This window comes from Aphelocoma coerulescens, chromosome 4 (genome assembly GCF_041296385.1).
Source record: "Aphelocoma coerulescens isolate FSJ_1873_10779 chromosome 4, UR_Acoe_1.0, whole genome shotgun sequence".
NCBI lineage: Eukaryota > Metazoa > Chordata > Aves > Passeriformes > Corvidae > Aphelocoma > Aphelocoma coerulescens.
In genome coordinates, this window is record NC_091017.1 from 61,028,740 (window position 1) to 61,049,513 (window position 20,774).

Here is a 20,774-nt window from a genome sequence, read left to right on the forward strand (position 1 = left end):
GGTGGTTAGACATGTTGCACTAATTTTAACATTTCTAACTTGGGCAAGTTCAGTCACGTTCAAAATTACAAAAATGATTGTGTCAGTCTGTAACTTGAGCACATATTTCCATGTGACATGTAGAGCTAGATATGGGACTGTGACAGACCTATTTACAGGCATTTAGGTGATGGAATCTGTATGAGGGTGTATGTCTTCTGTAGCAATATCTAAATTAAAAAGTGAGGTGAAGGGAAGAGCTCAGGTGCTGTAAATCACCACAGCTCCCTTCAGATTATGGCCATGTATGTTGGAAAGCACGAGAGAGCCAGAAAGAAGCTTCTGAAGTCAGATGGGAGCATTGCTGCTGTTACATGAACAACAGATTTCTGTAAAACCTTATCCTGGATGGAGGTTTATACTAGCTCCCTTGTTGCATTAGACACAGGACCAGAGAACAATGGAAATAACTATCAGCACCTATGTCTGTGACATGATCCTTCTATTTTAGTTGAACGATCTGGTCCACTGTGTCTAGAGATAAAAAAAGAGATTAGGGAACTGGATGCTACCAACATGTGCAGCCCCTTTAAAAATACCTACCCGGGTAGGCCTACCCAGGCCACCACAGCTCAGTCTTCCCACAACATGTATGGAGGTGGCAAACTATCTGGAGGTCTCAGGGGAAAGCAGGAAATGTGATAAACCATGTTGTGTTCAGAATAGCTTATGCATTTAATCTTTCAAAAATTATTTCTAATAGAAGTTGCAGCTTTATTTAGGGTTTATTTCTCCCATACCTGTCTTGAAATAATGGGTTTTTTTAAGCAAACTAGACTCATACTCAGCACTGAATATATTTTGCTCTCTTCCTGAATTAAAGTAGTGGGGTTAAATATTGCCCTCTGCTACTGCCAACCATTGTTCCAAGATGCAAAATGATCCTTCTATATGAGAACCTGCAACGAAGGTTAAAAAATAACTCAGTGCCTCTTCTGAGGATTCAGTAGGTATTATCTGGATATATTCCCTCCAAAACCTTTAGAAATAGTGTGAGACGGCTGATAAATAAATTATAAAATTTAAGAGAAGCAAGAGAAAAGTGACTTTGCTCTTATTACCTGAATAACAGGAGCAGTAGCAATAACTTGATACAGAGGGTTGAGTTTCCTTCTGTGGTATGGCTAGCTGGCAGGGAGGGCAGCATCCTTCCCCTGTTTTCTGCCCTGGAACTACTGGTGAACTACTTACGAGAATAATAAGGATTGGAAGTGCTAAACTTCTGACTCCTTTGTGGTGACATTAGCCAAATCAATATTGTTTTGTCAGTTCCCTGCCAGAATTAACATGATGTGGAAGAAGTCTTACATCATGTCTCTCTTTTCCCTGCCCCTCTAAGCCTGGGGAATTCCACGTTCTTTAGCTGATCCTTGGTGAGGCCCTAGGCAGAGAGGTGGGAAGAGGCTCCCAGTGTGCAAGGCGGAGTTTCCTGAAAGCTGCTCTGTGCCTTTTGCTGTTGGCTGTTGTGTTGTACTGCAGAGTGCAATTGCTGGATGTCAGGGTTATGAAAATAGAGTTATTAAGGCTGAGCTTCTCATACTGGATGGAAACATTCTGAAAGTGAAATCTAGACTTGAATAATTTTGCTTTTAATTGGAGACGACAGTAGTAGATCCATCTTAACCTTTTTAACCTACTGGGTTACTGAGTTTCAATGGGGAAATAAACATAACTGCTTTAGAATGTCTTTTCTCCTCTGCTTTTGAATGTGATGGACTGTTCTTTTTAGTTGACACACACCCCTGTAGCTCTCAGTGCTTTCTTTGATATTTATTATGAGCTTTTTCTTTCTGTTTTATATTCTGTCTCTCATCTTGATATTTTTGTAATCTTTAAAATACTTACAGGCTTTTATTGTGTCCTAGCAAAGCCCTCACAGTAGAGATTTCAAAAATACTTAGTCCTTGTTAATCAATTTTTCTAGCCCCTTTGATATTTGCTGGGTGTGCTATTCTTCACATCCTTCCCAGAATCTGCCATCTTGTCAGTAATGACATTCCCAGTGTGCTCAAATGTCTGCACATAAAGCCCTTGCTGGAGAGCTTGCAGTGCAGTATTACACAGCTCTGGTGTGCATGGGAAGATCCTATTGCCCTGCTGGGGTGGAATATGCTGCTTCTCAGCATTCAGTTCAAATTTAACTGACTTATCCTGTTGCTGTAATTTGATGAGTAAAACTTGCTGTCTATAATCTCTGCTGTCATGTTTAGAATTGCTGCCTTGTCTAGGTTTCTCACTCTACTGAGTATTGTTTGGGATTTATTTAAAGACTTTTGACTCTAGCAGACTTGCTGTGCCTGTGAAACACTTACAAAAATTCATTGGAGAAAAGAGCTTTCTTTGCAAGATAGAAATCTCTCATTTGATCCGGGGAGAGAATTAAGACCAAAAGTTAAATCCTGCAGGAGAGCTAACTGCAAATAGTATTTGTGTATGAAATCAGATACAAAAGAAGAGATGACCCAAGAAATGCAGTGAAAACTAAGAGTGGGTGATAAAGGCACTAAAGACCTTGAAGCTTTTTAGTTAAGTAGAAAGCAGTTCAATGCTTAACAAAAAAAGGTGTAGTAGAAAAAATATTCTTTGCCATTTTAAGCAATTTTAGTGATAGAGAAAACTCCCTGAATAAAGGACTAGCAAAAATTGTGTCTTGGAACTTCAAAATCAATCTAGATGCTGTCTTGAGTTTTCCATATTTTGTCTTTGTAGTTTTTACTTTCTGGTTTTAGCTATGAAGAAAGTAAAGTGGTATTTGCAGGCAAGAAGATAGAAATATTGTGAGTTGCTTTTCTTTGTCTTTACTGCAAAGGTTGAATGTCCAGTACATCCTAGGCCTTTTGCTTTTTTAAAAGCATGGGATAGGTTAGACAAATATATTTAATTTTCTTTTAACTCTAGAGGAGATTGTCCATTGCTGTTAGTGAAAAGAGATGACTGTACACAGCTTTACTGCACTAGTTAAGTAACAACTTAAAAATTCAACTGCAGTCATATAAGCAATTGGGCTTTGGTTACCTTGGTATAACAACTATTCTTTTTCCAAAGAATTCTAGGTAATCGAGTAGCCGAACTAGAAAAGAAATTAAGAACTTTGGAAATCGCTGGCTTATGGAGTCTTCCAGGTTAGTAAAAATTCAAGAGAATAGCTTGCATTATTTTGTTTCCAAGGGTATGTTTGCATTTAAGAGAAATCTGGCTGTAATTTTTTTTAATGTTATTTTGTGAATGTTCTATTCAGCACATTTGCAAAATTAGAAAGATCTAATAAATGTTAAGTGGAAAGCAAAAATCACTAGACTTTGTAAACTCTTAAGTCAAATATATGTTGAAAATAACATGAGAAGTGCTGAAAAAGAAATGTTTAAATATTGAAGTAATCAAATTATTTCCATAGACAGCAGGCAAAAAAAAAAAGTGAACTGTTTTATTTAAACATTGCCTGAAATTGTGCATAGGTTATTGGCCATTATGTTTTTCAACCAATTTTGTAATTTTGTACTTCTTGTTAACTTCCATGTTTGTTTGGTTTTTTTTACTGTTTTTAAAATGCTTTTCGGTAGAATCATAAACTCCCAGAAACTGGAAATGTAAAGGGTCCTAAATTTTTTAGTCCATCTGTCCAGAACAGGCTTGTTCCCTGTAGTGTCGTAAGTATTGTATTTGGTCTTGAATTACTCAAGTAATGGGAGATTAATCTGCTTCCTAATAGATGCTGTTGTTAGGAAAATGTGCAATATTTAATTTACATTAATTTTTTGCTTTTTTTCTTCCCATTGCATCTAATAGTGTCTTCTGTAACCACTGTAAATTATGCTACTTTGTTGGTGGTGTTTGCATCATTAGGCTTTGTTGTTTACAGGTTCCTATGAGTGCTAGTAAGAGTGGGAGAGAGTGGTTTAGGCTTCTACTTTTTCGGCTCTGTTTTTTCCACCTAACCTTTACATGTAGAAGAAAACATTTGACAGAGCTGAAGAGCCCTTGTAACAAAGCTATGCTGTTCAGCTGTTTGGGCTGATGTGGTGTGTTTCCACTTCAGCTTGCCTGTTTGGGCATTGTCAATCCTGCTTGACTCTTTCCAGAACCAGAGGTCCAAATCTATTTCCATGGATTATTCCACAGTTAGTCACCTAATGTGTAGTGTACTTAGTGCATTTGTCCCTGCCCAAGGTCTCCAAGAGATGAAGGTGAAATGTTTGTCTAAGACCTTGCTAATGCAGTTTAGTACATTACTACAAACATGTCTCTCAAACTCACCAGTTCAAGGTACTGTAGGGGTTTGTTTGTTTTGTTTTGTTTTTCAAAACTACTGTTCCATTAAAATGCAGCATTTCTCATGTTTGCAAAAGGTATTTTAAAAAATGGAAATGGGAACTTCTTGCACCGTATTGACCTGTGTAGGTAAAACATCGAATTAATGTTTATACAATAACAACTGTCTCTTTCCTTCCTTTCTTTTGCTGCCTGAAGGCCTGAGCTACAATGTCTCAGTGGGATTTGGGAGTAGGTTCTGCTTAATGTATATTTTTAGTAACTGATCTTAGCAGTATGTTAAATATTGTCATTGCATGTAAATAAATGGAAATGTTATCTGAACATTTTTATATCCAGCAGAATAAGATGTTCAGTCAAATGAGTTAGATGATCACAGGAGAAATAGAGGGTGCTCTACATGAAAGTTCATTTGCATTAAGGGAAATAGTAAGAGAGGATGATCTTTAATATTCCTAAAGGAATTTTACACTGGATTGTGAGTCCTGTTGAGCCTGAGGTTTTGTTGATTTTTTCCTTGCCTTTTAAATCAGGAGTGCTCTTTGTTTCCAAGGGCAGTCTAATCCTGAGGTGGTCAAAAAGAGCATTGCAACACCTGGTGGGTCACCAGTTTTCTTTTCAGAGCGTGTAAAGCTTCCGCTCCATAAAACAGCAGTGTGTAACAAACAGTGTGGGAATACCACAATAGATTCTGCAGCTGAATGTTGGCTTGGGTGAGGAGCAGAACACGGAGAGTATCTCTTCTAGTCAGTCTTAAATCCAGAGTGAAAAGATATTATTTGGTTGTGAGTGGAATTTTTTGTCATCGGAAAAAAAAAATGCAGATAAAAGCTGATGTTCATTCTAGCAGTGAAGGAAATGCACATTATAAATTGCAGGGTTTTAATCTGAAGTTAATGTTCCTACTTAGTCATCATTGTTTATATAACATTTATAACATCCACTGTCACCATGATAATAATATCTTCCAAATGCTGTTAATATACTTGATCCTATTGAAGAAAAATCTTGAATGCCTGTGGTTTTTTGCTAGGTGACATATTTGTCATCTGCTTTTTGAGAAAGCCAGGAATGAACTAATCAAGAGGAAGTGCATATTTAGATTTTGAAAAGGTGAAATCAGTAACATAATTCATTTTCTGTGGAAGTTCTGCCTACCAGATTTTATATTGCCCTGCTTAGGAAATGGGCTTTAGTTAAATGAATCTCTTGTGAGATTCGTTTTCATTGCTGAAAAGAAAGCAAGTCTGGGCATAGATTTGACTTTTGAATTTCTTTTTATGATCCTACTTCTCTTGAGAAGGAAGCAGGGAATGTGATGTTCACAAAAGTATTTAATTCTTTGCTTTGTCTTGGCTACATTGTGGTTGAAATATGCACACAAGTTAAATGTATTCAATCATAATACATAATAAACACCATCTTCTTCTTTTTGCAATTTTATGTCATTAGACATTCAGATAAGTAATTCTGTATTATTTTTAAATCTGTCATTTCCTGAAAATTCCAGACTTCCACTGAAAAAGTCCAAGAAAGAGCCAACCATGACTCAGCCTTTTTCTGTGTGGGATGATAAGAGAGTTTCGGTGCTGCTTCTTGCCCTGAAGTAATCAGCATGGAGCAGAGGCAAGGTAGAATTAATGGGGTCTACAGCTGCTGTGGCTGTAGCCAGTTACAGTGGCATAGGGTGCAGCAGAGGTTATAAGAGAATACCCAACCCTGGAGAAGAAAATGAAAAATTTACTACTGAGAATTTATATGTTTTTTAAGATCTGTATACTTTTCACTATAGTCCTTGAAAAATTCATTAGAGGAACATGAAGCTATGTAAGTTATGAAATGGAGCTTACACAGCAGCTAGTTGAAGTTCATTGTGTGTAATCCAGCTTCCGATCACGATTCACATAAAGTAGTGCAGCAGTACCCCTATGTGCCTCCTTCATGAATGGATGTGAATCACTGGTAATAAATAAATATGCATCAGACTCTTTGGGCCACATCTATTGTTAAGATGTGTGGATACTGAGCTTAGCTTTATTTTCTGTAACCAGGCTGGTTTTCAGAGAAAAATGTGAAAGTAAATGTGTTTACCGTGTAAATGCTGGCTGGAAGTCAAGAAGTATCTATTTTGAAGCTTGTCTTGCAATCTTCAGGGACTTCAGCTCAGGCTTTACTTTTTTTTATGAAATAAATAAAAAAGCCTCTGCTTTCTACTTTCATATTAAAACCTCTACCCAATTTTTTTATTCATCATCTTTTTACTTCCTCTGTTGGATTCTTTTGTATCTTTTTGGATATGTGGCTGCTTCTGACTGTGTGTGAATATCTGTTGGGTGTTTTCATACCACGAGTTCCCCGTATGATTCGGTTCTTCCAACACAAAATTCCTTCACTGTTACAGGAAAGTACATTCATCTAGGTGCTTTTGCATTTTGAAATACTGGTCGGATTTTTTTATTTTGAAATACTGGTTGTTTTGCCTTTTTTTATGTTTTTAATTAATTTTGTCTTCTAGTGGTAGGGTTGTCCTCTGCTGTTAGTTAATACTGGTTTTTGTTACTGGTCTGGCAAAGGCAGAATTCTGATGCTTACTTGACAGGGGGATCAGAGTTTGACAAGATGCATGCTTCAAAAGCATTAATTGCATTCATATTGCTGCAGTGCATTGCCCAACATGGCAAGGGTATAAACACATTATTACTACCTTCAGGATCAAGGTATTTGCAGCCAGTGCCTTTAAAAGGAGTTAGGGATTGGAGTAGTTCAGTTAGACTCCATGGGAACAGCTTGACTTTCATTATTCCTTAGTTTGCACCAGAACTTTCTCAGAGTCAGATTTATTCCGGGTATCTTCTGACCTGGTGCTCTCTTGAAAGTCTTTGTCTTGGATGGGTGATTAGATTTAGGGTGTTGCCTTAAGGTGAAACATACAAACAGATTTAGAGAGGCAAAGCAGTTGTTACGTAAATGTCGGTTCTCATGGAGATAAATAGAGCAGTGTCTTGCTGCCTCCCCAGCCATTACTTATCAGTTGGCACTTGTTCTGGAGGCCACACAAACACCACGCTTAGCTGAGCTTGCACATTTCCTGCCGTTTCCCCTCTAGGTTTAAGGTAGTGTCAGTCACTAAAAACATGAGCATCCTGAATAGTGGAGGACTTCCTAAAGGATCTGCAGGTGTTGCTTTCTGCATTGCTTAAATATGTAAAGACTAAGCATCTACAGCAGAGTCCTCAGATGAAGGGTTTCTTGTACTATTTTGTCTGCAAAAGAGCTGGAAAATTGCCTTTTTCCATTTGGTTTAAAATGAAAATGCTCAGAAATGGTTTTGGAATTTTCAGATTAAAATCTCTCCTGTTCCCCAGCAATGTGTACTTGTTTGCTCCCTCAGCTCTTATTTATGCTAGGTTTTTAGGGTTTTTTTAAGGAAGCATTGCAGGATAATATGTAAGTCTGAAGTGTAAAGCTACATAATGATGAACCTGCTTGTATCACACGAGACAGGATAATAGAGAGTAAAGAGTTACAGTTACTGCTGAACACTTGCTGGTAATAGTATGCAAGTGATCCATTACTTTGGTATGATCTGATTGTTAATATTTTTAATTGTACACTAATTGCTAATACAATTTGCTGCATACAGCACCTGGTCTTTCAAAATCTGGCCTTTACTCAGTACTGCAGATAAAAACATACACCTTTTCTGCCTTTGCCTTGCATATTCTGGCTCCAGTACAGAGTATTTTTTCCGTGCTGTGAAAGGATCATTTGTGATGCTTTTCCTGTTCTGTACTTTTCAATAACATTGTTAAAAATTTGTAGGGTATGTTTGAATATCATTGGTGCACAATGTTTGTAATTGGTGAACTAGCAGCTCTAACACTGTGATTGTTCCAGGTGGGAAGGATACGATAACATTCAGTGACCCAGCCCTGCCTGTGATACAGCGGTCCAGGTCACCGTTGTTAGCGTTTGCTGATAAGCCACAGAGAACTGAAGTACAAGGTGAGCACCTGGAATGTAAGAACATGATGAGAGCTGAGCACTCATTTCTTTCCAAATAAAATGTAATAAATTTTCATGCTGGGTTAGCAGAAGGCAAAGTTTCAGTTGTCACAGAGATTGAATACATCATCCACAAGTAAAACAGATAGATGGTCCCAGTACAAATAGCAAAGAAACAACTGAAAAGTTACTATTGAATAGATTGCACAGGGCTAAGGATCAGGTCTTACACCTCAAAGAATTTTCCTGCCAGATAACTTGATACTCTGAGAAGTTATTCATGCCATCTGTGTTACAGTTAACTGATTCCTGCACTTTTTCCTTCAGTTAAAATGCACAGTAGGAAGCAGTCTGTGGAACTGGTTTAGCACTTTCCTGCATTATAGGTGATGTCTAGATGAATGGCTTCCTGATTGCACAAGATAAATTGAAATACCCAACTAATTTTCCTAGAAAAATTGACTGGTTTTTTTATAGTCTTACACGTGTTTTGTTAAAAATCCTTCTCCAGTAGCAAGTGTTAACATCTCTTCAAAGTCAAGCTTAACTTTATTTGACAATTGCTGATAACCTTGATGTTTTTTTCCTTAGTTTTACATAATGGATGGGAGATGGATTATTATATTTGCTTATTGGCATTTGGATAAGGTTTTAATGGGCATAACATTATGATATGCCCAGATCTTTCTCAGCTAACCATGAAGCATCATAAACAATTTATTTTTTAGTCCTGAAACTAAATAGATTGTGGCTTAATTTTGACTTTATAGTCCATGTCATTTTCTGATAATATGTGACAGCCAGACTGATCTTTTTTATAATCTTGATCAGCTGATATTTTTGCTAAAAATAAGAAGTGAAACTGTAATGAATAGTTCTCTGGTGAGTAATAATAACTCATAAATATTCATTCTTTTACCTACTTAATTGTTGATTTTTAATTAAATCTGCAGTTACTGAAAGTATTTACTCGGTGGCATTATGCTTTTTTTCTTTCCATATTTGTCCTAGGTGAGGCTGGTATTACAGTTGTGATTACAGGCTCATCAGACAGGCAGTCTGATCTGCCTGTCACATCTCATCAGATCCTGTTGCTGTTGCTTTGTAACACTGCCAAACCTTAGCTCTCCATGCTGTGTTTTCTACGTCAGCTGAATTTTTTTTTAAGACAGCCAAATAACTTCTTTTTTGTGTTAAGTACTGATGACCACGTGGGGTTCTTGGTGGACTTTTTTTGTCTTTTTTATGTTTTAATTTGTTTTAGTTTTTTTTTTTCAAATATGCAAACAGTTACTCTGTAGGAATTTGAAATCTAGGGAAAAGGTTTCCAGCCTGAGGAAACAGTATGGAGTTTCCACCTCATTCTACATGATTCACTTACAAATCATCTGCTAAAAAGCAAACCAATGATTCACAGCCACCAGTGCTGGTAAAACTCTGTATGCACCATTCCTTTGAGATAAAGTAAACTTAGCAGGAACAAAATGTGGAGCAGAGAGGGAAGAAAGGCCAAGATCAGGACTCTCAAGTGGTGGGAACACTAGAGTAGATGGGGATTGACAGAGTCGATGGAAGTCTGAGTGGGAAGGGACCTTCATGTGGCTGAGCAGAGGTCAGAGCACAGGAGTGAGGAATTGGAATGCTGGCAGTGAAAGCAAGATGTGATTAAAAAATATTGAAAGGTGGATGAGAAATGGGCACAGTGAGTGTAGGGTTTGGTTAAATAAAGGGATATAGAGCAGGAGCAGAAAGATAGGCAGGGGAAGAGCAGAACAGCCTTGGATAGGGAAAAACAGACAAGGATTAGACTTGTGGCAGTCATAGGAAGAATCAGCTCTCAGAAGGTCATCTCCTTCTTTCCTCCTCTCTGTCCCATGACCATAATGAGAACCAAGGTTAATCACAGAAATTCTGTCATTAAACTGGAGTAGCTAAAGAAATTACTGTTCTGCCTGCACAAAGAGCTTGGGTTTTCCCTTGTCTGTGTCCCAATATATCTGATAACCTGCAGTGAAAACTGAGACAAAAGTTACCTCTGTAATAATTAAACTGGGCCAACTTTTTGGTGATAGAGATGAGCACATATTTATGACGAGCTGTGCAGGGGACACCATAGTTTCTAGCAGTAGGTGAAGCAACAATAACCTGTTCTGCTGCTCCAGATGCTTTTTCTGAAGGATCTTTGAGGCTGCCTTCAAAGCCTGGAAAGGAATCAGTGTGTTTTCAGTGTGTTTTCAGCTGTGGGGCATATCCCTGTGCTTGAAGTCATACAACTTCTCTGCAGTCGGCATCTGTATGGGAATGATACACTTGTGCCTTTTGTACCGCTCTACACAGAGAATAACTGCTGTTGAGCTTTAGGAACTTGGTGCATACTGCAATTTTTAATCTATACCATGTACCTCCAAAATCTGGGGGACCTTGGCAACTGGAAAGAACATAGGAGTGTGTTTGTCTGCCTTCATTCATCAAACAAGTATGCTCTTGGTTTAAAGTATTACTGAAATAGAAACAAAACCACTCTTATTTTCCTATTAATTGAATGACCAGTTGAGTGAAAACAGTTGATAATCAGAATAGAAATGAAATTCTTACTTATTGTTATATATTAGGCCTCATGTTACATTGGTCACTTATGGTCTTTTAAAGAGTAGTACTGATATTTGGTGCCTGTTTGACCCAAGAAATCTTTTTAGCTTTTAAATGAACATTTATTCTTCATCAGAACTTTTTATAATGCATCACGTGTTGCTCTGTCTAGATCTGTAGATAGTAAGAGGGCTTTTTCAGGCTTTTTTTTATCCAGTCTATCTGCTTACCCTGGTCTCATCAAAGCTTCCTTTAATCTGTACTTGTTATCATTGTTTCAGTTAAGCTGGATGGTGGATGTTTGTAGGATCTACTGCGCGGTTCCTGTGTGAACATGCATAATGACAGAGTACAATCATAGGAATTAAAGCCTGTCTTGTGCCACCAAATCTCACTTTATCTGATGCACAGGGTGGATAGTGTTGTGGGATGGATTGTGCTTGAGCATCACAGCTGCTAATGAACAGCTCTTTGGGGTTTTTCTGCTCCATTGTTGAATGCCTTGTCCCTGCTGTATTGCCTGGGTGCTGTTTCAGGCATTCCCTGAAGAAAACAGTGCTGTTCTTCTATAAACTTTTCTCTGGTGATATAGTCCTTTGAGACAATTTATCTTCAGAACATTGCAGCAAGGTTGGAGGTATCCTACTTTAAGAGGGAGGAAACTGAGGCATGCAAAGAGTAACACAGAGTCCCTGCTAATTTCGAGTGCTAGTTTGAGGTACATACATTTTGGCTCATTTGGAGCACTTTGATGTACAGCACAAGCAGAGCAGTACTGCACATCAAGCTCCTAGTTTTCCAGCTGACTTCTCAGATAATGAGGCTTAGATCCAGTGGGTGATCACCTTTTGAAAGTTAATTTATCCCTGCCTTTTCCACAGACTTAAATTCCAGCTCTTCAGAGTTGCATTCCTAGCTTCATTGATGGCAGTATAAGTGCCTGTTCCCTTCATGGCAACCCTGCTCTCATTCAATCAGTACCTTCCAAATTCTAAATTATGCAGGTCTGATAGAGACAGTAGGCTGGTCCTCTGCAGCCAGGCAGTCCCATCCTCGTGTGAGGCAGGATTCCTGTGAGAGAATGGAGTAAATTCTTACATACTAAAAGGTAACACATCTGCATGACAAGAGTCATTTTAAGCTTTCAAGGCAGACTTATTTTTGGCATTTCCTAAGTTTTCTTACTTCACTTCGCAAGTTTATTTTCAATTCAAATAATCTATGTTTGGAGAAGTGTTGCAGGACCAATAACAAAACTTCATTATTGGATGAAAGCCTGTGAAAAGCTCCAAATAAGTGGAGCTCGTGTTAACCCCTGAAACTGGTAGTGATGGTGGGATTAATGGTAAACTGTGCCAAAAATTTCCATAGCTAAGTGCCTTGCTTGGAGTTGATATTCCTCTGAAAAAGTTTGCCTGACTTTGCTGTTCTACAAGCAGCTGTACGGTACTGTCTGACTCTTAAAGTTACTGGTATTAGGAAAAGACAGGATCCAAAACAGGGTCAGATCCAGCAAGAAACTTAGTGTTGATTGTTTGTTGTCTAAGAAATAGGCCTGGGAGGGATAGGGAAGCACTCTTAAAAATTCCTTACTGAAATAAACATCTCTGTGGTCTAGCACTGGTAGTAATATTCTTCAGACCAGATATTTAACAAATGCCTCCAACTGACTCGAGTATCTTGCTGTTCTATTTCTCTTTCAGCAGAACAGAAGGGAGAACGTGATGAAACTTATGCTGTTGCAAGTGAGTCCCTGGCTCCAGAGGGAACAAACTTAAATAACAGAAACCAAAATAAACATTTTTACCCTTCATTACCCCAGCTACCTTCTGAGGAAGAAGACATAAACAAGCTTGGAAGTCAGATAATTAAACTGGCAGTTGCAGAACTGGAAGGGAAAAGAGAAGGCGCTCCTGTGAGGGAGCAGAATGTGGGAGTTGGAGCAGAGCTTAATGATTCATCAGAGGCAGAGTTCCCACTTTCCACCCCTGATCCATCTGACCCCACAGATCCCTCAAACTCTGAGAATGAACGAACAGGTGAAACTGAGGCCCTTAGAGACAATGACAAAACTTCAGAGAGAGATTGTGAAACTCCAAATCAAAGAGGGGATCAAAATAACAGCACCATGGATGTGGTGCATACTGAGGATGCTGGAAGGCATGGAGGGCTCAGTGTTACAACTGCAGACACAAATAACAGCTTTGAGGAGCTTTCTGAATCTGAAAACAAGAAACCATCTGATGCTGCTGAAAACCGTGAATATTTGGATAACAGTTTGGCTTGAGGTATGAAATCCAGGCCCTTGAGCATCTCACTGTAATCCTTGTGCAGTGTCTGTGCTGTTGCAGATATGATCAGTGAAATAGTGTGCTGTAGGGTTGATTATTTTACACTGAAGTGTTAATAATTCTTTAAAAAAGATGGTTTTTTGTTAGTTCTGGCTGTAGTGTACCAAAATTGTAAATGACCCAGGGGAAAGAATTAGTGAAGCAGTTTAGTGATGTTGGTTTTTTGTAATGATTTGAAGTTTCTATAGAGATTGATGTAATTTACATTAGTGTAGTAAAGAGGCCAGTGATAATGATTTATCTTGTTATCACTAGGCTCCTGTAACGTGTATGGTCCTAGTGCTAGACTGTATTGTATTGGTAATAGGTGTCTCTCAAGGATGAAAAATTTGGAGTGATAAATTGAGAGGCATCTTAAGGCTGCAAGCTTTTTCTTCTTTCTTAGACTGTGTTCTGTTTCTCTTTACATATAGTGACTGTAAGTATATCCTTAGAATAAGATCACTATTCCCTTACAGGAAGTTTCTGAAAACCATCCCTGCGTGTATAATAGTTCTCTTATTACAAACCTTTATGCCTTCGTATTTTGTCAACTGGACAAAATTTTTCCTTTCCTCTCCCAGCTCATCTCATGAAAATGAAGGGAGTTATTTCACCAGATACTGAGAGCCCAATTTAATGAAGCTCTGAAGGAATCATCATCAGAGAAGCCATAAGTCTTACCGTGAGAAACAGCAATGCTGTTCCAAAGCAAGGAAAACAGCAAGAGGAGAACCAGTGATGTCCTCACCAACTACTTGGCTCTGTCAATTTCTGGAATTGCATTCCTCTACTTACAGGAGTTGGAACGGGTCCTTGGGCTTAGTTAATGGGTGATAGATTTTAGCCTACTCCATCTGTGCTCTCCTTTCTAAAGGAATTTTGTGTCTTTTTTATTTTCTTATTGTTTGGAATTAGGCATAACTCTTCCTTTCCTCCTCATTTCACCAGTCTATGGTATGATAGAGGGATTATTTGCATTGTTGCCACTTTCTTAAACTTCTTCTCTTGAAGAGGTTTAGTCACAGAAAAACGTTCCTATAATAACTGGGGAAAAGGGAGCTGCTGTGTCATTCCCTAGCTTGGTCCTGGTGCTGGAGCTGTGCCACTCTGCTTCTAGGAAGGCAGCAACGAGGGAATACTTAATGTTGAAGTTAGCAGCTGTTGGGGAAGAGGAGGCAGGTCTTTCCTCTCCTGTTTGTAGCATAAGGAATAGTCTCTGCAGCTGTGAAGCTTCTATGGGCCAGCAGCCGTCAAGGCAATTTTTCTGCTGGCTTGGGACCTAATTGTCTGTAAATGTTCATTTCTCACTCCTAGAACTTAAAACCAATCAGAGAAAATTAAAGCAAATTTAATAAAATACTACTAATAAAAAGGAAAATCTCTCCCAGATTGAGTACCTCTTTGACAAATAACTGCCAGCTGCAAGTTTTTACAGCCCACTTGTCAGCTACTGAATAAAGAGAGTTTATATTACCAGTACTGACAAACTCTTCTGTATGTGTAAGATGAGCTAGCATGTGCTGGCATAATCAAGGTGTCAGAGTCCATGAAGGGTTTGTATTCAGCAGAAGAAAGGCTGTATGTAAATTATTACATATAAATATAAGCAGTGATAGTTGGAAGGTGAAAAGTGTGGCTTGTCTCTGTTCTCATGTGTTTTCCCTAGCAGGTGCATTCGTGTAACCCTTTTAGTGTCTGTCTGCAGGATATAAGCCATACTTACAGTGCTCCTCAAATATGTTTACTTTGTGTTTACGGGTAATTGGACATTGCAGCATTCCACTAATGTTAAGCAGCAGTCCTTAGGAATGAAAGTTCTATAAATATTTAAGCATATTAGGGACATGAAGCAGTGAAAAGTTTTTATTTTGTTATCCTGATCACTGTTAAAATTCCTCATTACCTGAAAAAAAAACAAGAAGAGTTTTAAGTGTTTGAAAGAGTGTTAAGCTGTTTCCAGTAATTGTAACTGACTGCATTACTGACTCATTTTTGTGATAGTCAGAAGAAAAATAGCTGTAGGAACTAAAATCTCCAGGAGAATGTGCAGGACTTTTTTCCTCTAATGCCTGAATGTCACATGAAGTAGCATTTTATTTGAGATGTATTTTTTGCATCTTTCACAGATTGATCCTGCACAGAGCTAAATATCAATGCAGTCAGAACTGAGGCAAGCAAGTAAGAAGGTCACGATTTCATATAGTTGAGCTCAGAAATGTTGAGGGTCTTTTATTATTTCCCTGTCCTCTGTCTTTCCTGACAGAGATGTCAGAGATGTGCAAATGAGCATTTTTCTCATGCTCCCTTAACAGCCAGTTAATGCTATTAGTTAATGAAGAGCATGGTGTAAGGTTGAAGCAGTGCTGGATCAACAGCTTTTTAGTGCCTCATTTGCTGATTGTTTTCAGTATGTCTTTTCTGTGAGAGCATACTGATGTACAATCCAACAATTAGGGCATCTTGGTAATTGTCTTCATACCATTCTCCCTCTTAGATGCCATTCTTAAATCTTTGCAATCACTAAAGTCCAGTAAGATACACAGATCTCAGAAAACCTCATTTCCAGTGTGATGCCACTGCTGCAATACTGCCCCTCTCCTTTCTGCTCTAGCAAATGTGTATCCTAGCTACATTTTTAGCCTTCTCCCAGGAACACAAGACTTCAAAGCAAGGAGACTTGTAAAAGTAAGACCTTGTTGCTGCACTAGGTAATAAGTAATTAAATAGTCTTGTCAGTATCTTCCTCGGATATTGCTTTAATTGATATTGTTGTGCTATTATAGCAATTATTATTTTTTTCCCAGTAAATTGAACCAGTGGATTTTTGTGGATTCAACACAAACTTAGATTTGGAGGGGTGGTGTTTTTTGTCTTGTGTTTTGTTTTGTTTTGTTCTGTTTTTTTTTAAAGACCTGTGTTCCCTTTTACTACTACTTTACCAGTGCAGAAATCACAACCAGACGTGTAAGCCTTGTTGGTGCTGGGCTTTGGGGAAGCAAACTGGGAAGGGAATTTTGGGGCAGGAGTATGGAGAAGCTGCATTTCACAAACTGATTTTAAGGAGGTTGTCTTACATAAAAGTGAAGTCATGCATTATCTGTGAGAACGATTTCATTTCAAAGTATGATGTTGTGGTTATTGGAAAAACGATGTTCACTGAATTTGTAAAATAAGTATGTGAAAATGACAGATTAAGAAGCATCTTTTAGAATGCTGCTTCTTTTCTAAGTGAGACTATTTTTAAGCATATGGGAATTTGTGTAAGAAAGACAGTGGAAGTTCTTTAATCCCTATGAGCTCAGGAATGTATTTCAAAATCTTAACTGAGATTAAGTTGAAAATCTGCTACATTTCTAAAAGATAGAATTTTGTTTACCAGCTTTGTTTTGTAGTTTGCTTTCTAAATTATGCAGTCTAATTTATTTGCAAACCACTCTTTTGTTGCTGCCTGGATTAACAGCACAACATGGTTAAACTATATTAATAGATTTTGTCATCTTTAATAAAAACATTTCCTGATAATACTTGTTCTACCTGCTTGTTTCCTTTTCTCTTAGTATCAGATGAATGATAGCCATGGGGTGGTGTTTTAATATTCTCACCGGGATGTGTTAAATTTAAAAAGTAAAGCCTTATTAAGTGAGAATTTTAAGTCTGAAAATAATCTTATTTAAATCTTTTCACTGTCACTTTTCCCAGCCTAAGCTGACTGATTTACTTCCTACAGTTTAGTATGAAATAACACACCCAGTATTTTTTTGCTTTGAAAATATTTCTCTCTGATCTGCTAACTTTATCATCATTGTCTAAGCATCATTATAACTGTTGTATGTAACTTTGTTACTGACAAGCACAGACTGGAGACTTACACAAGTAGAATAACATAATGGATCTGAAGTTCAACACAGGAATTTCTGTACTTTCCCTTATTTCTAGGGGAAGTCCACTACCAAGGTCTTGGAACAACACACCCAACACTGTTAACAGCATAGAGGCTTTTCAAGTTGGTGCCTAACTACAGAATAGGGTCTAATGAGAGGCAAATTCTTACTTTTTTTCCTTTAGTATCTAACGATCCCTTAAGAGACCCTTGCAGCACACAGATTCTTTAGCCCATGTACCCTATCCATCCGCACTCTTACATCCATTCAACTCCCAAACTGCATAAAAGGAAATCTTTTTTCTTCAAGAAAACACTCATAATGTTGAGTTGATGCTGGTTTTATTGATGGGCTTACAGAAAGAAAGCTCTACAAAAGTGATATGGATTTCATACAGGAGCAAGCAAATGGAAATCCTTTAGCCATGCATCTTAGTGGGCAATGGCACAGCCTGAGTTACTTTGGGCTGCCCAAGCTGTAGCTGGTGTTTTGGACTTCACCTAAGCCTGGCTGTATGTTCTTTTGTTGAGCCCTCTCTTCTTCTTGTCCATAACCTCAGGCAGTTTCTCTTCCCACAAGCTCTTGTTGCTTATCCCAATCACACAGCAAGCCAGACGTTTCCCAGCATTTCCATTTTCCAAACTGGCCTTATTATTGCCCTTGCCCATGTCATCTTCCTGCTCATGGATCACAACAGATCTGCCCATGATGGAATATGGACCAAAGATTGTAGCAAACAGGTTTGTTTTGTATTTTCTGATTTTGCCTTCTTTAGGAAGAAAGTTGCCAAAATCTCCTGGATGACGGGGGTGGTTCACTCTGAAAGGGTTATAGTGTCCTCCTGTGGAATCACAGCCATTGCTGAGGTCTCCAAGCTCGTGGATGTGTATAGCTCTACTAGATTGGTTGTTATCCAGTGGAAACCCATCCAAGTAAAAAATGGCTTCCAATCTTCCGTATGAGTAATACTGCTTGAATAAGACTTGTCCACTCACTTGTGGCTTGTCAGCATCTATTTTGGAGCTGGGCTTCATTTCACAAGTAGCATAAATCATCCCATCAGTGTCGTTACCACGTGTTACTGGGTAGAGCAGATTCTGCCAGAGGTCGTTCACTTGTTTCTGTATTTCATGCAATGACTCCTGCCCTGGATCAGTTTCCTTGTCTGTCATGACACCAGAGGCAGAAAGGGCAAGCCCAGTGACCAGAGAAAGAATCAGAAGCATCTTGGCAGTTTTAGAGTCTGCAAAAGATACAGGAAGGTACAAAGAATTCAGGGCATTTTGCAGCAGTATGGCTGGAGAGAGACATGCAGCCGGTGGGGAGCTGAGTGAAACAGCTGGAACATGGTCCCAGTGGACTGCTGCTTGCTAAACCTGTCTAATGTGATGAACTGAAACGAAATCAGAATGCATATGTGTATTTAAACATGCACAACTGGCACCCACGACTAAAAGAAATGTTAGCGATTATATATTTTAAATTAGATCTTGATCTTAAAAACTGCCTCTGTTTTCCTGCAGGAAGCAAGCAAGCCAAAATGTTTTTAAATCTATTTCTGAGTTTGTACTGAGGCTTTTCTACTTCAACAAATTCCAGCAAGACAGTTTGCCAGGAGTTTTTTCTTGGTCCATCTACTTAACCACTAGTTAGGCATTACAAACAAAAAGTAAAAATCCAACAAGTTGATTACCTTGCAGAACCCCTCAGTAGTAGCTCTTCGCCTCTGCTCCCCTAAACCAAGATGTGATCAGACAGAAAGCCAGAGCTGCTTGAAGGTGATGCTTATAGAAACTGCGTGTTTGTGTAGAAATTAGGTAACGCTGGCTCAGGGGAGGCGGGAGAACTGTGGGAGGGGAGAGAGGCGGGGACAGAGGGAAGAAGGAAGGGAGGGGAGAAGCTTCCAGGCATTTTTGTTTTGGGCAGGGTGAACGCTTTATCCTTTCTTGGTGAGTTTGTTAGTCTGGCTCTCGGTCCTTACGAGCATTTCAAAAAAGGAAAAAAAAGAGGGAAAAGGCTATGAAGCTTTGAAATTAATCTGCCTTTTGATGACTTCATGTTCTCATCTAAAACAAGTGAATTTCAGCAGGCAGGGAGGGGAGAAGAAGAAGCTTTATTAAAGCACAGTTGGGCAGTTTGCTCGCTTGTGTGCTGGTTGTGTGGAGCTGGTTTGCATTTTTATTCATTAATCAAAATGGAAACTGGTCCTTGAGCAACATAAACTGTTCTACATGGATGCACACAAAAGTGGATTTGTGGATTTAGAAACTGAGTTTAAACTGTAGATGTTGAGGTATGTGTCAGGGATGCTGCTCTGAAGTTTTAGGGTTAGTTAGTATCTGCTGCTTTACTCACCAAGATACCTGCTCCTCTGCAGCCCTTCTGCTCCTTTTTTCTTTCTTTCTTTTTTTTTTTTTTTTTTGAAACTAGCAGTGATTTCTTTCCTAAGGGAGCAGTAAGCAGTACTGAGGCAGCACAACATCAGACAGAGGTGCAGAGGAATTGCTCAAAAGCTGTTTGGAACATGGAGAGTTCACATGTGTTTCATCATCCCATGAACTAAGAAATGCTCTCCTCTCAGGGGCATTGTCCTCCCTACAGCACTTCCCACTGTCATAGCTGAAATGTGGATTTGTATGTCACAAGATCAATTTAACAGGGTGAGATTTCTGTAGTGAGAAAAGAGTAGCTCTTATTACTCTGGAACAATTCTCAATGCAAGAAAATCACTTTCCCCTGTTCAAGTCTTCTGCCAGCTGAGTAAGGAATGGGACTGTCAGCTTCTGCAATGGTAAAATTGTGTGTGTGTGTTAATCTTACATATCATATACTACATCAGATCCAAGATACTCAGTTGTGTGAGAGAGACAATTTTTGTTCTTTATGTATGAGGGAGAGTAGAGCTAAAGGAATGTCAGCTACTCAGATCATTAGCCAGGAACAGGAAATACAGAATTAACTAACTTCATTTTTTAATATTGGGATATTGAATGTGATACTTTAGCTCTGGGCTTCAGTTCCTAATCTATGAAACAGGACAACTGGTATTTCTTCAGGGTATTTACAAGTTTCTGGGATCACTGAGCTCCTGGGAGCCGTGCAGTGTTCAGGGGGAGCTGAACTCTCAGAGAGGCCAAGCGCCAGGATTGCCCATCACCCCAAGCCTAATGCTGCTGCCTTTGCAGGTCTTCCCAACTTCATTCGCTGGCAGTCTCTGAGCTGGGAAAACCTATACTTGCAGTGTGGTAATATTATGAGATTGCTTGGGTTTAAAGCATTTGGAAGTTTTATAAATAGACACAAAAAATGTTGAGCTTAAACTAGCCAAATGCAAAGGGGACTGGTTCAAGTTTGTAAAATACAGGAAGCAAACATCCTGTCTAGGTACTATTAGAAAAATTATTTCTTAGCAGCATAAGCCATTTTTTATGGGGTCACAACAAATGGAAGGAAGAAAGCATCATTCATTGTTTACTCTGAGTCACAAAGTAGTGAACTGCAGTTGAGTTTAACACTTTTACAAGGAAATTCCTGAGCCAGCAGTCAGTACTCCAAGAAGAGAATTGTAAAGCTTTAATTGAAGTATAAGGCATTTTGAACAGAATTTTAGCTAGCATAGGTACAGCAATGTTTCTGACTTCAGTGGCATTTGTGCTGC

At 38.7% G+C, this 20,774-nt stretch overlaps 2 protein-coding genes across 4 annotated transcripts in view; one reads left to right on the forward strand and one right to left on the reverse strand.

Annotated features, from left to right (window-relative positions):
* CCDC149 (coiled-coil domain containing 149) overlaps nt 1–16,747 on the forward strand; it is a 53,024-nt gene extending 36,277 nt beyond the window's left edge. For all 3 annotated transcript variants that reach the window (XM_069014329.1, XM_069014327.1, XM_069014328.1), the window contains exons 10-13: nt 3,085–3,161; nt 8,206–8,313; nt 12,606–13,190; nt 13,817–16,747. In XM_069014329.1, the coding sequence (XP_068870430.1) occupies nt 3,085–3,161; nt 8,206–8,313; nt 12,606–13,189 (769 nt within the window). In that variant the 3' untranslated portion in view covers nt 13,190; nt 13,817–16,747. The remainder of the gene's footprint in view (nt 1–3,084; nt 3,162–8,205; nt 8,314–12,605; nt 13,191–13,816) is intronic.
* A 693-nt stretch (nt 16,748–17,440) lies between these two features.
* Nucleotides 17,441–18,952, reverse strand: SOD3 (superoxide dismutase 3). Its single transcript, XM_069012199.1, has 2 exons — nt 18,810–18,952; nt 17,441–18,359 (listed from the first exon to the last, which is right to left on the reverse strand). The coding sequence occupies exon 2, from the start codon at nt 18,340–18,342 to the stop codon at nt 17,617–17,619; it is 726 nt and encodes a 241-aa protein (XP_068868300.1). The 5' UTR covers nt 18,343–18,359; nt 18,810–18,952; the 3' UTR covers nt 17,441–17,616.
* Between the last annotated feature and the right edge of the window lie 1,822 nt (nt 18,953–20,774).